The sequence below is a fragment of the Homalodisca vitripennis genome, chromosome 5 (assembly GCF_021130785.1).
Source record: "Homalodisca vitripennis isolate AUS2020 chromosome 5, UT_GWSS_2.1, whole genome shotgun sequence".
Lineage (NCBI taxonomy): Eukaryota > Metazoa > Arthropoda > Insecta > Hemiptera > Cicadellidae > Homalodisca > Homalodisca vitripennis.
Window position 1 is genome coordinate 107,978,231 of NC_060211.1, and position 14,403 is coordinate 107,992,633.

General features: G+C 30.4%; 1 protein-coding gene across 2 annotated transcripts in view; it reads left to right on the forward strand.

The window, feature by feature from the left end:
- Positions 1 to 673: 673 nt before the first annotated feature.
- The window catches only part of LOC124362683 (glutaminase liver isoform, mitochondrial-like), a 30,217-nt gene continuing 16,487 nt past the window's right edge, over positions 674 to 14,403 (forward strand). The window contains exons 1-4 of one of the 2 annotated variants that reach the window (XM_046817385.1): positions 674 to 947; positions 2,974 to 3,062; positions 4,470 to 4,508; positions 12,407 to 12,512. In XM_046817385.1, the coding sequence (XP_046673341.1) occupies positions 777 to 947; positions 2,974 to 3,062; positions 4,470 to 4,508; positions 12,407 to 12,512 (405 nt within the window). In that variant the 5' untranslated portion in view covers positions 674 to 776. The remainder of the gene's footprint in view (positions 948 to 2,973; positions 3,063 to 4,469; positions 4,509 to 12,406; positions 12,513 to 14,403) is intronic. The other variant, XM_046817386.1, reaches the window with a different exon arrangement.

The following is a 14,403-nucleotide window of genomic DNA, read 5'->3' on the forward strand; positions in this document are numbered from 1 at the left end:
ACGAGGGGCTTTAAAAAATACAGCCACGCTACCGCCACAAAGAATTTAATACTCTAATTAACATGACAATCTCAGTCTGTAATAAATGTAGTTTAATAACTTGTTCCTGATTCTAATTATTTGTAGCTTGAATATATTAAAGGAAGACTTTGCGTTGATACGGTAACTAGTTTCTATTTAAACAGACTATTATTTTTTTAGTCGCAAAATTCCACGAAATCTAGAAGGCACTCTATAGAATAACACTGCAGCCTACTTGAGCAAATCTGATGCCCGCGCGCAAAACAACGATGTAAAACTATTACTAATTTGAATATTGTGTGTTTTTTTAACATAATGAAGAATATTTTCAATTATATTCTAGTACTACTGTACTTGATTAAGGATTTAGTTGTATGCTTTATAGGACGTTTTATTGTGTGCCAGATCACAAATAATGTAATGTAATGTAATGATGTAATGTATACATTATTTCCTATTGGTCGCTTAAATACCGCCATGACTGAGTCTGGAACCTTAAGATAAGAAAATATCCAGAAGCAATTTCTTCTTGAACAACGGAAAAGTTAAATATTTCATGTCAGGCTATATAACCAACCGCTTCATATTGATTTTACATGGAGCGCTAATGTAGGCCAGTCATGGAGGTAGAACTGCGCATGCCCGCTCACGCGCCTAGCTGACAGTTTATTTCAGAACCTTCTAGGAGTCGGACACAGCGTTCAGCTTTTAGGTCAAACGAAAAGTCGCGAAATATGGTCCACTAAAGGAAAACCATGATTCAGTCGATCGGCGAGCGAATTTTGTGCAGAGAACTTTGTAAATATAACGTAGTTCCTATAAAGTTGATCCGATGGTGCTCGGCCTGGAGTCGTATCCAGGCGTTTGGTGGTTTGAAATTAAAGTCTCTGGAATACAGACCTAAAGCAACACTCCATAGTGAACCGGTGAGTAACTGAATTATAGAATTAGTCATTTTTAAATCTAAAATGTGCAAGGCTCCCAATTCTAAAACTTTTAAGATTTGTAATATTTATAAATTTATTTGACTAGAATATTAATTTAGAGAACCATAAATAATTATTTCATACTTTATAACTTTAAGAAACTAATTAAAATATGATAATAGAATATGTATACATTTATATGCATATTTACACTGCATGCACTTTTCCTCTTTGCTGTGAATATCAAATCAAGTAAACACTGGAATATAAAAAATGTAGTACTGCTGAACATAAAATATTTTATCATAGTTATCAATAAATTTGTTTGATTTACCATCTATACATGAGATTTTATCATACACTAATTATAGAATTTAGAGTAAGTCACTTTGAAATAATGGGAAGTTGTCATCTATTTTTATAAAATATCTACAATAGTCAGAACAAATTGTTTCAAATGTTTTTTAAAGAAACAAATACTGTAACAGTTTTGACTAATTAGAATTAGTTTTCTGCAATTAATTGGCTATATTATGTGTATTTAATGGATTTCATTATGAACAAATAATAAAAAATGTTTAAGTGCTAATAACACAGCTTCAGGTAATGGAGGTGTCCTCATAGCTAAATATATTCCAAAGGATTATTTCCGTTCACATGCACATGACCTGTTGAATGACTACTGACTGTGCCAATATTGTGGGAGGTCACTAATAAAACTACAATTGGAAATATTCAATTGGCAGTGGCACTTTGACTTTTTTTAAAACACTTGATGTAGTCGTAATTACTTTATTGCACAATCAATACTATTGTCTTCTACTAAAACACTTAAGGCTACATAAAATTACAAAATATCGTAGTGAAATTTAAAAAATTGAAACTCCATGAGTTTGTCCATAAAAAAAACACAAGTTATATTGTATTAGTATTATATTTCCATAAATATCTGCCTTGTGACACATACATTGTGTGATTTAAATATTACATAAAAATATACTACACATTGACTCTTGGCATGGGAATTAGTGTTTATATGGTGAAATATCAAAATAAAATTTAGATAAGATGAACCTACTACTTATAGTAAATACTTATTGAATTATATTGCACTAAAATTAGCACTTTGTGAGCATTCCCAATAATATTCTGTTTTTATATGGAGTTCTGCACATACAAAATTAAAAGGTTAATGACCCGAGCACATAGGATACACCTATGTTAATATCTTCACTGTGGATCTATACTGAGTGAGATCAACTAACATCAATCAGTTGTGTGTTGTCAGTTAATGTGTTGAAAGGCTCACCTAACCTGTTGTACACACAAGTTATTCACTCTTCAGTTTTGGAGACTATTTCACACAAGCTTACTATTATAAAAGCATTTATACAAAATTATTTAAACATTATTGCAAGGTAAGTTGGATTGAACACAAATTTGTTGTAATCTGAGAATAAAAATTTCAGCCTGTTTAAAACAAGAAGTTTTTTTAGATGATCTTTCGCAAAATCAAAACTTACCCTTCACTTTTCTCACTCCTGAAAAGATCTGATCCACAAGCAAACAAAAATGACTCTGATAAAGACTTGGAGATGATCTGGGAACATTTGCTGATCCCACAAAACCCCAACTCTTTCAGGATTGCTTCAGACAGATTGCTAGATGCAATATCACCATGGCACCAATGCCACTTGAGACAATTTTGCAGAAAAGTTGAAAATTCTCATTTTTGTTATGTTCGTGAAAAGTCACTTCCAGAAATTTGTTTCTCATGAGAAAAAGTATCAACATTATTTTTTAATATTGTTTTACTTTTCTATTGTTAGTTTCAAGTATAAAATGGAATATAATTATAAAAATAAAATTGTCTGAATTATGGTATGATTAGTTAGTTATCCGCAAAAAGACATGAAAATTTCCCTACAAATAACATTGATGCTTGCATGTAGTATTTATGAATTTATTTATATCATCAGTTAATAATGAACTCTGCCACATTATTTATAAACTTTATTACTTCAAGGCCCCCAAACTGAATCACAACCATGTCAACCATCATGAGAAGGATTTTCTGAAGGCAGTTCTAACTGGAGCAAACACGTCCAGTCAAAGGTAAACAGTTTGAGTTAATTTAAAATTACTCCTAAATGTAATATAAAGTTAACTATACATTTTTATATTAATATTCAAGGTTTCAGTGTTGAAGCTTTTTGTTTTTCTCATTTTTATTACAACACATTTGAGCTACCACATTTAACTTGTCATTACAATTGATCATTAGTCTCATTGTTTTGTGTTGGGAAGGTAACTATGTGACAAGTTGCCACCCTGATTACTCAAATGTTATAAATTAGGTTTTATAGCCTTAACTTATTCCACTACATGATACATTAATAATAAAAATGTGAAATATACTGTTATTTTTTGTTTAAGGTAATAGTTATTTTGTACCGTCTTATTGAGTGCAGAATATATTTTAGCATAGTTTTGGATAAAGAAAACACATACATGTTTAATGTCTAATAGGTGAGAGAACAACAATTTTTCTGTGTACACTTCCTATAAAGATTTAGTTAGTTTTGTGATTGGGACAACCGTTTCACATTAAGCCAGTTACTCAAATTTGTGTAATTAATTGCTAATAAAGCCTTAAAAAACTAAAATACAAATAATAAAAATGTGAAATATCAGTATTTTTTGTTTAAGGTAATTTGTTCAAATTTTGTACCGTCTTATTGAGTGCAGAATATATTTTAGCATAGTTTTGGATAAAGAAAACACATACATGTTTAATGTCATAATAGGTGAAGAGAACAACAATTTTTGTGGTACACTTCCTATAAAGATTTTTAGTTACTGTGATTAACAACGTTTCACATTAATTAAGCCAGTTCCAATTTGTGTAATTAATTGCTAATAAAGAAAAAACTAAAATAAAACAAAACAAAAATGTAAGATATCAGTATTAATTTAAAGGAAGGAATTTGTTCAAATTAGTATAAACAAAACAGACATACATTCATTTCTAAATTGTTTGTGTTTTCATTCTGCTTTGGTAAAAATACAACATTTTACTATGTGTATATGTTTACATATAAAGAAATTATCTAAGTAACAGTGTCATTGAAGTAGAGTTGTAAATAAACATATTACGTATAACTTGCAAGTTTGTAATTTTGAAATTGATTAGCTTTATAGCCTATATGTAAACAATTATAAATTAAATTAATACAATTTTTACCCAATTTAAAATAATTGAAACACCACAAAAATATTTCAGTGATTGGTATAATAGTTCATTTTGAAGGATAAGACACCATTGTAACTAAAATATAATAAAATGCGTTCTGTATTACATTGGTTTGGTTTTTACTTTTACTAATACAATAGTTTTCTTTTATTTAGTTCATGCTATGGCATTTCACTCATTCATTATATTGTTGTAATAATCTCAATCCATTTAAGAATAGTTCTCTAGAATTAAAACAATTAACAAAATATGTGTTTATATGCTTCAAGAGGATATGCTTTCATCCATGACACAAGTTACATTCACTCGTAAGTAAAGTGCATTGGTTGATCTTCCATTCCTCTTTCCTCTTTGCATGATAGCCTGTTTTTGCGTTTTTGTAGGTGCTACTTAGGTGAACAGTAAAATTGGGAATGGGTTTGTCGGTTTGTACGCACATGGAGTGGTAAAAGTGAGTGGGATTTCATTAGAGAGTACTAATATTCTACATAAAGATACTGTTGTGCAGTAAACATGTTTATGGTGGGATAAACAAGATCAGTGGTACCTAACAATTAGTGTGCAATGTTTGGGGTCCAAACAGTGGTGTAACAAGAACTTGGAGGGGTGGGAGTGAGGATGAACTGGTTGAAAAGTGCAATACTCTTAAGGGATAATGGAATAAATCTAAATTTGGGAGTATATAACATTTAACTACCGTATTACAAACAAACTGGAAGATGGTTATATAGAATTCTTTTGATTTTTAGGGCCTTTGCAGATGGTTGTATCCCCCTGATCCTCCATTAGATACACCACTGGGTCCAAAGAATTGAGGGATGGCATTGCACTTTGATTGTTGTGTAACTAATAAAATTATACCCAGAGGAGGAGAGATTTTTCCCTTTCGATTGTAGAATTGGTTTATAAATTTGTAAGTTTCTTGATGAAATCAAAAATATTCTCATTGTTCACAGTTTTCTGGAATTGTAAAACCTTGTAATTCACGGATGTAATGTATCCATATTAGGAATATAATTGGATAAGAATATAATGTTAAGAATATAACTGTATATGTATTAGGTACCTGCATGCTTGTTTTATTATGAATAATTAATGAAAGCTACTAAATAAATAATTTATTATGTTTACATTCACGTAAAAAGTATGGATACTTTAGAGCCAGTTGTAATGGTAGCTATATTGATTTTTGCCTTATAAGTACAACGTTAAATCTTAAGCCGTTTTACTCATTAGTTTTTGGTCCATACAGTTGTTGAGTTATGTAATATATCATACAAATCCTTAAAATTTACTGATATTCCTGGTTATTTAACAAAACAATTTTTAAGTTACCATCTAGGTTTTCCAGTTAATATAACATCAAAAGTTGTTAACTCAATTAATTAAAGTATAAAAATATTTCAGCTTTGCTGTGGAGAGACATCTTTAGTGAACAATAAACATTTGTTTACTAAAGATTTCTAGCCACAATGGCCAAAATATTTCAAGATTTTAGTTTTATTAGCAATTTTTAAAGCGGCGTGAAACAGAAAACCCTAGATTATCTCGTTATGACACCAGCTACATAAGCCTAAAAATTAAGAACCTCAAAAACTTTTTAGTAGAATGCTGAATAAAAAAATTACAAATTTCACAAACTCCTATGGCAGTTGGAGGCATATAAGTGTTACCTTTAAAATAAATATCACAAAACTCTACAACCTAAAACAAGAAGAAATGTTTTATTTATGGTTTAACTTTGTTCTTTTGGGGCAAACCTAAAACTCATTTGGCTACAGCTGGCTCACAAGTAATTTGAATTTATCATTGACAATGAACACTTTTAGAAATAATATTATAACAATCTACTTTGAGTTCAAGCTACTTTCACTTACTGTATTTTATTAGTGTATAGAGCTGGCTAACAGTAAGAGTTGTTTTAGTAGATTTACAAAAATGATATGCTATACTATGAGTAGTGGTTGATGCTTGTTTGTTGTTGAACCGAAGCCTGTTTAGAATATGCTGTGGTAATTTTTGCTTTTGCTCTTCATTATTGGTTATGAGCTTATTACACTATTTAAAGTACATAACAATTTACCCTTGAGGTAAAATATAATATATTATATTTATCAAGGCATCCAGCTCATCCAGAAAATAAAGATCTTATAATATCTTAAAAATCTACAAGATCTTACAAGATTTTTGTGAAGCTGCCTGACAATGGAATCTTTGATTCTCAAAGGCCTTGCAAAAATAAAATTAATATTGGAAATTGTGTAATAATTTACTAGTGATAATAAATTACAAAATCTTGTTTATATTTTAGGGTTGAGATAGCACAGCTATAGAATAACTATTACATGAAATTCCCCTCTAATTATAATTTACTTTAAGCTAGATTTAATACAAACAATAAAACAGACAAAATTGGATATTAATTTTGAAGACTTTTCATAAGGAAATTAGTGTATCCAGTATTATAGATTGTTAAAATATGTTGGACTGTTTCTAATTGTATGAGTACACCTTCTGGATTTAAACTTGTCCTTTATATTGTTTTTTAAACTCAGTTTGTTTTGACACCATTTTGTATCTTAATATGTATCAAATATATTTCAAGTACAAATTACCGATCCTGTCAGCAAAAAGCCCGTCTGCCCAGCGATTAGTCGAGGTTCGGAAGTCACCTTTGAGCTGTTGGTTCCCAGGTTAAGTGTTAGAGACGGCCTCTTAGCCCTAACTTTGCCTGGTAAAATAAGACATTCTTTGCGTTTTTATTATAAATTCATTGGTGTAGGCTCTGAATTTGCAAAGCAATACCTTGTATTTTTTCAATTATTTTAAAATGACAATCTTTATAAATATTTTAAATTGATGAAGTAACAAAAATTATAAGACTAATCAAAATTACTCAGGGATACACAAAGATGCTGAACACCTTGTAAAACCATACAGTAATTTGAAGGAGATAAGATCAATTTATAAAACATGATTACATAACTGAAATAATGTTGACACAAGTTTACTCATTCTGGATTGAAACAATACCCAAGCAATTAATTTTGTTACACCACTACCTGTGTTGGGATCTCTTTCCCTATCTCCATTTTAACTGATGTAGTTAGAATTCCATTGTATTTTGAAAACCATAGTTGTTATTGTAAAGTGTTTCATCATGTTGTATTCTTTCTCAATTTTGAGTAATTTTCATCATATTTAAATTATTTGAATTTGAAAAAGTATCAGGTTAAATAATGGGATAAATAAAATACAAAATTATTCTTTGACGATTTATTGATATAATAGAGAGTTTACTTAGTTTTGAGGTAATCCGTTCAAAAAATATAATTTTAATTTAAAAAATATATAAGCAGCTAATTGGTTTAACAAATGGAATTTCAAACTATTTAATGAAAATTTTTACCCAAATTATATTTCAAAACCATATTTAGCCTACACTAAAAACATATACAAAACAATTAGTTTCATACTGTCTATTATGTCTAATGCATGTTGATCTAAGAGATGTAGGACAAAAAAAATATAAATAATATTATATACTTGTATATTACAGTTTTAAATGTTTTTGAAAATGAAAGATTGAGCCTTTTGTACAATCTATCTGTTTATTCTCATATTTAAAAAAATCAAATATGAGTAATATAGAAATTATTATACTTAAGAACCGGCTGGACTGGTAATAGCTCCATAAGAACAGTGTTGAGCTTCAAAGATTTTTACGACCTTATTTTTAGTCGCAGTGGAAGATATCTCACTTAGGAATAAGGATGATATGATCAATATGCATCCAAACTCTTTTTAGTTTTTTTTCAATATTTTTATTGATTACTCAGAAACAATAACAGCTTTTTTGCACTTCATATTGAAATATTGAAAAAGTATACATTTCTGAAGAAAATCTAAGTGTATTTGGATATGCATTAATTATAGAATGTGAAGTATCACTATAATTCTATGCCCAAACATAAAGTCATTGTGTTTTAAATTGACAAAGCCTGATGGTGCAAACTCAAGGTCGTTTGAAGTTGGCTTTATCATGGTGTAAACTCAAGATTGTTTCACTAGGCCGTTTTTAACACATTTTAACTGGGATATCTTTTAAAACAATATTTTAAATAATACTTATTTGTGGTCATTCATGATTTTATATTATTAGTAAATTTTAAATATATACTATCAATATTCATTATTATATTTTTGGTAAGTAAGGCAAGGAAATAACAGAAACACTATTTTACTTTACAGTAGGATAGCTGAATATAAACAAAACACCATTTTTAATGTCCCAGGCAAAACCAAGGACAATTATTTATAAAATCGTGTAAGTGCTTCTCTCCCCTTTGGCACTGTTTTCTTGATTCAAAACCTTTACATTTAATTGATGATGTGATATCTGGCATGGTCCAGGTTTTTTCTTTTCACTGACAGAAATACAAATATAGAGCAATTGGAAACTTAATTTTGAAATAATGGTAAAAGCTTTTTTATATGTTATTTTTTCTGCTTATAATTTTAACTGATTTAAGTCAGAAAATTCTTTGCAGAGAAACAATAGTTTTTGCACTTAGATGATTCTGTAAATACTTCAAACCTTTTAAGTTTGTCTACACAACTTACTTGGGTTGCACAGTTTTCAATGAAAGACTTTGTCCTCTCAGTACTTTATACATAATTGTTATATGCTTACAGATCAGAATTTATTGATAGACTGGTTGATCATATAGCAAGATGAATAACAGATGTCAGCTGAATGGCAGAAATTCTAAAAGGAACATCATAATTCATCATTGATTAAATGTGATAATAGAGGAGATCTTGTACTCATACCACATTTAGAGCTAAAAAATTACATTATTAACAGCACAAGAACATTATTGATGTTCTGAAGTGTTAACAGTAGCTGTGGTACTCATACAACTCTTCGAAATCCAGTGGAGTCATAGTCACTAGTCTTCTGTAGGCTTATGGTCACTATCAAGACTTCGGTAGGCCTTTGACTGCATAGTTTAGGAGGGCTTTTCGAAGGGGAAAGGGATGATTGGGGCAAGCTGCCCCGGGTGCAATTTAGGGTGAGGTACGGGGCGTCGTGGTGTTAGGCTGAAGCAGGAAGCATAATAATAACACAGCCACAGCCTACACTTGTACTATAATATGAAATTACAATAAAAATACACTCCTTAATAAATATTGCATTGTTATTATGTGACTAAAAGTAGAGATGATAAATGTTATCATTAAATTATTCACTTTTATATTAATGTTGGTGGAGTGAGGGGGGTTGCAGAGGCTACGCTGATCTGGATGTCACCAACCCTAGGAACGCCCCTGTGTCTTAATACACAATACAGAAACTATGCCAACCTGTCATTATGTAAAAATTCATGACAAAAAAACCATTAAAAGAGCATCACTTTAAAAATCTGTTAATACATAAATTTGCCTCGAAAATCTGTACTGAGCCCAGTAGGTACTGGTTTTGATGTTAATATTTTAATTAATGATCTATCGGCATTTCCACACGATGTATGAGGCTCTAGTGGGAACCACCAATCCTTATTTTATTATCATAGTTCGTTGACATACAAACTTCAAATTAACCACATAACTAAATAACCACTGGAATCAGACTCAATGACAGAAATTTGAGTGCCTTCTGAATGTTTCCTTGAGGCCCTTGTTTTTGGAGAATGTAAAATAGATCATATAGGGGACTTAGACAACACAGAGTTTAATGTAATGTCAAAGTGTTTAGTGAGAACTAAGTTAGTGAAAACCACATATTCCATAAAAAATACATTGTAAACTATTTGTTAAGCCTACAAAATTTCAAATGTATTTAAATTATTTGGATGTTCAGTTCTGAAACTCAATTAAAACAAAAGACACTAGTGAGCGAGAAACATTTTTCATAACAAATTCAGAATGTATTGTTTGAAATATTTAATATTAAATAACACTGGATGGATTTACCTCAACTTAAATCAACTGCCCATTTTTTAAATTCAAACATTTTTTTATTATTTTGCCAGACATGAATTTCACTAGCAAGTTCTAAGTAGCTAACATTGACATCCATTTAACCTCTCGTCTAGCATAGTTGATCTAGTGATCTAGTAAAAAGATTCCAAGAATAGAGTTTGTCCTCTACAGCTACTGTTATATGAAAGAACAAAAATATTCTTTGGCCTAAACAGACTTAGAGAAACAATCTTCAAGTTTAAGATTAGAATACATACTACTTAACAACTTATTACTTAGGAAAACAAACTTAAAATCCAAACAAAATTTAAAGTAATCATCCTTTAAAATGAAGAAGAAGAAAAGAACCATTTCAAGTTTATCTAGATGTAAATGGATGAAAACATTCGAATCATTTTCAATCAATAGCTGAATTTATTTGTAGTTCATTATTGGTTATGTTCCCAAAATTTATAAGTGGGGAACTTATAATTTTTAAATTTAATTTAAACTATAAAGTCTAGGATTAAGTTCAAAAATGACTATGCATAAAATTTGTAGAAACTTTATTTGACTTAAATTTATTTTCTGGGCTAACAAATGGAATAGTGTTGTTCTTTTTTACGAGGTTCTCATCTCTGTCTCCTTTCTGTAATATCAACTGGTATCTTTACTGCATTTGCAATCTACAAACATTCAGATAAGAATTTAAGTGTCTTTTAGCATTTATTGGGATAACTATTGATGTCTCTCTCTGCAACATAAATTGATAGACTCATGGTCATGGGACAAGGATTCTTTGGTTAAAGCATTGAAAGATTCAGGATCACATTGAAGTATTTAGGTGAGCCTTGAAGAAACAGAAATATCCACGCAGACCTACTGCCAATGATTTTTATTTTTAATTACAAATGTTTTAACATTTATATTTTTTTATTCACGTTGCACTTTACTTTAGTCTCTGGCTCAGCTGGCTAATTCTCCTGTATAGAAAAATCAATAAAAAATGGTATTTCTTAACAGTTGTATACTATAATTAGTGAATTTTCTTAGACCAACTCTAGAACTCCCGGGAAAGTGAAGCACCTTACAAATGGTTCCTTTCTCCTCCAACCCTCTCCTACCACCTATTGTCAATGGTCCTGATTGGGGTGTGTGCTGTAAGAAAAATTAATCAAAATAAACAAACCAAACCGAGTAAGACTAATTACAATGCCCTTGTTGAGTATAAGGATAACAATCTGAGGGGTAGCTATTTACTAGGATTATGTAAAAGCACTAAGCAGTTTTGAATTGGTTCTATGATTATTTTTCTCGAGGATATGTAATTATCAAGTAAATCAGAGGCTGTCTAAGTGAATGAAACTAATACCACTCAATGTTGAAAAATGTATTTGTCTGCTAATTTTGTATTATCACGCTAATTTACTAAAGCTATGATTTAAACCTAATGCTATGCAGTATATTCAATTTGGGTATGAGGAAATTAAGTAATTTGTTGAGTGAGAAAAGTTCCTACTACACAAAGCGTTTTAAATAGTTAACAAGGCGTAGTTTCCTCCCTCATGATGCTACTTACTTAATTTGTTTTGTTTCACAATTTGTAAAATATGAATTAATAATTACAATACTGAAGAGTTCATTATTTAAATATGAGGTGGTTTCCAGCTACTGAGTGTTCTATTTAGGTGTACAAAAATGAAATGTAAAATTTTTAGATGTTTATAAATAATAATTGTCAGGAAGAACTTGATAGGGTACAACTATCCATGGTCCGACAAGGTCATGCATGTTTAGAAGCTAGAGAAGTAAATTTTAAACTTTGATATTAGTTTTTGTGTTGGTGAGCTCGATGGTCTTAATGTAAATATGTACTCATTCGTTACTGGAATTTTTTTAATCGTTGGAGATATGTTCATACACATGAATTGTTATATAAGGAACCTTTTCTGAAGTTTATACAAGCACTTCTAAAACAACCAATTATAAAATCAAATCCTGTGTTTGAGATATTGAAATAAACAATAAACATTATTAATTTGTATTTAGCTCATCTTGTTACAATTTAGAAACATACAACAGTTTTATTTTGACTTGCTACAGAACACCAGTTGTATAGTAAAGGTACGTTAAGGGTCGGATTACATCGTAAAACACGAAGAATTTTCAACTAGTTGTTATTGCTCCCTAAACTTTGTTGGGAGGAAAATCATATCTGGAAACCAAATGTATTGTGTTCCAGAGCAACAGATGACAGTGGCAGTGGAGACAAGAGTACTGAAGATGTGTTATTTGATATGTTCCGAGATGAAGAGACTGATTTAATTCATATAGGAAAATTTTTATCTGTGAGTATTAAATTCTTATATAACCTAGCCGCTTTTTATACCTTTGCAAACCTCTAATTGAATTGAATTGAATTGAATTTATTTCATGTCTTTAGGCCTTGTGAGCAATGGACACAGTCATCTTACAATTAATCAGTCAGCACAATATTATATACTAGAGTAACTTATAAACTAAACACCAACAATGTTGAGTCAACAAGAAAACAAATAATCAACAAGTCAATAACAAAAAATATAAAAAATCTATAAAATTGATAACAAGATAAAATCCAAAAATATAAAATTTAACAAGACAAAATCAACAAGATAGAATCAACGAGATAAAATTTAGTAGATAAATAAAAATGTGGACTTTCTTAAGTTAAAAAACTACAATCTACATTTTTACAAGTCAGGTACTCATTGATTGAATAGAAAGGGTTTTTTACAAGCCAAATGAAAATAACCTGTTTGAATTTCTTTAAGTCTACAGAATTTGCCATACGACCGAGTTTATTAAAAAAGGTAATGGATAAATAACCAAAGTTCTTTTGAGTTTTGCTTAATCTACAGTAATCTTTGTCTAGTAAATGCCTATTTCTAGTATTGTGAGAGTGCACATCACTCCTATGGACAAGATCATTTGAATTCTCCTTAACATAAACAAGACAGGTGTATATATAAAGATTTATTACTGTAAGAATGGATTCTTGTATAAATAAAGGTCTACAACTAGCACTTCTGTCTGAGTTTGTTAAAATCCTAATTGCTTTCTTTTGTATTAGAAGAACTCTATCAATTCCAACTCCGTTTCCCCAAAAAAGTAAGCCGTATAAGAGTATGCTGTTAAAAAAGGCAAAATAAGAGTTTTTTAAGTATTCTTTAGGTACAAAGTGTTTTAGCTGTCTTAACAAAAATACAACTCTAGATAATCTAGAACAAACTTGGCTAATGTGATCTGACCATGTTAGTTTACTATCTAAGACAATTCCCAACAGTTTGACATTAGGTAAAAAAGTGCACTGATCGGGTTGTAGTGCAAATAATATTTGTTGTGTCTTACATTCATTCAGAGCAAGTTCATTAGCCTGAAACCATGTCTTAGCCTCGAGGCAAGCCTCGTCAATAAACTTACATAAGTTAGTGGTATTTTTGTCAGAGCTAAACAGAGTAGAATCATCAGCATACAGAATGGCGTTGGCCTTAACATTACAAGGGAGATCATTAATAACAATTAAGAATAACAAGGGTCCGAGCACCGATCCCTGCGGCACGCCAAACTCGACCGAGCGATAGGCGGTGTATTCTCTAATGGTGTATTCTAGAAAAATATTGCACGAAATAATACTTGAACTTCAATATTATATCATAGAAATTCTTACTATGGATATATAGCACATGCAAAATTAAAATCACTGCTCTGATGTTACAAAACAGGAGCCACTAATGGTAGGCAGTTTGCTACACTCAACTAAGAGGTCAAATGCAATTTATTTCTGGATTGCCCTTGTCAATTTATTCGCACTTTCAATCAAACACTCAAGAGATGACATGTTTGATTAAAACATCCAGTGGAGCGTCACGTGATAACTGTTATCAGTAGAATACTTCTGGAGAACTGATCTATCAAAATTATGAGTTAATTACGACACGCTTTCCAAAGCAAACTCCCCAAGGTAAATTTTATAACAGAGTGAATTCAATTACTGTTAATAATTATCCAATGAGATATCTAATGAAGTGTAACAAAGCGTTCAAAGTTAAAGAGCAGGATTCTGGTAAATTGCTTTCAGTAATTGCAGAACTAATTACTTGCTTTTAGTGTGAATAGTTTGCAATGTTTTGTTTTTCTTATTTCTTCATACTAGACTTCAAATTGATTCTTTCTGCAAAACTTTCAACCAGGTTGAAA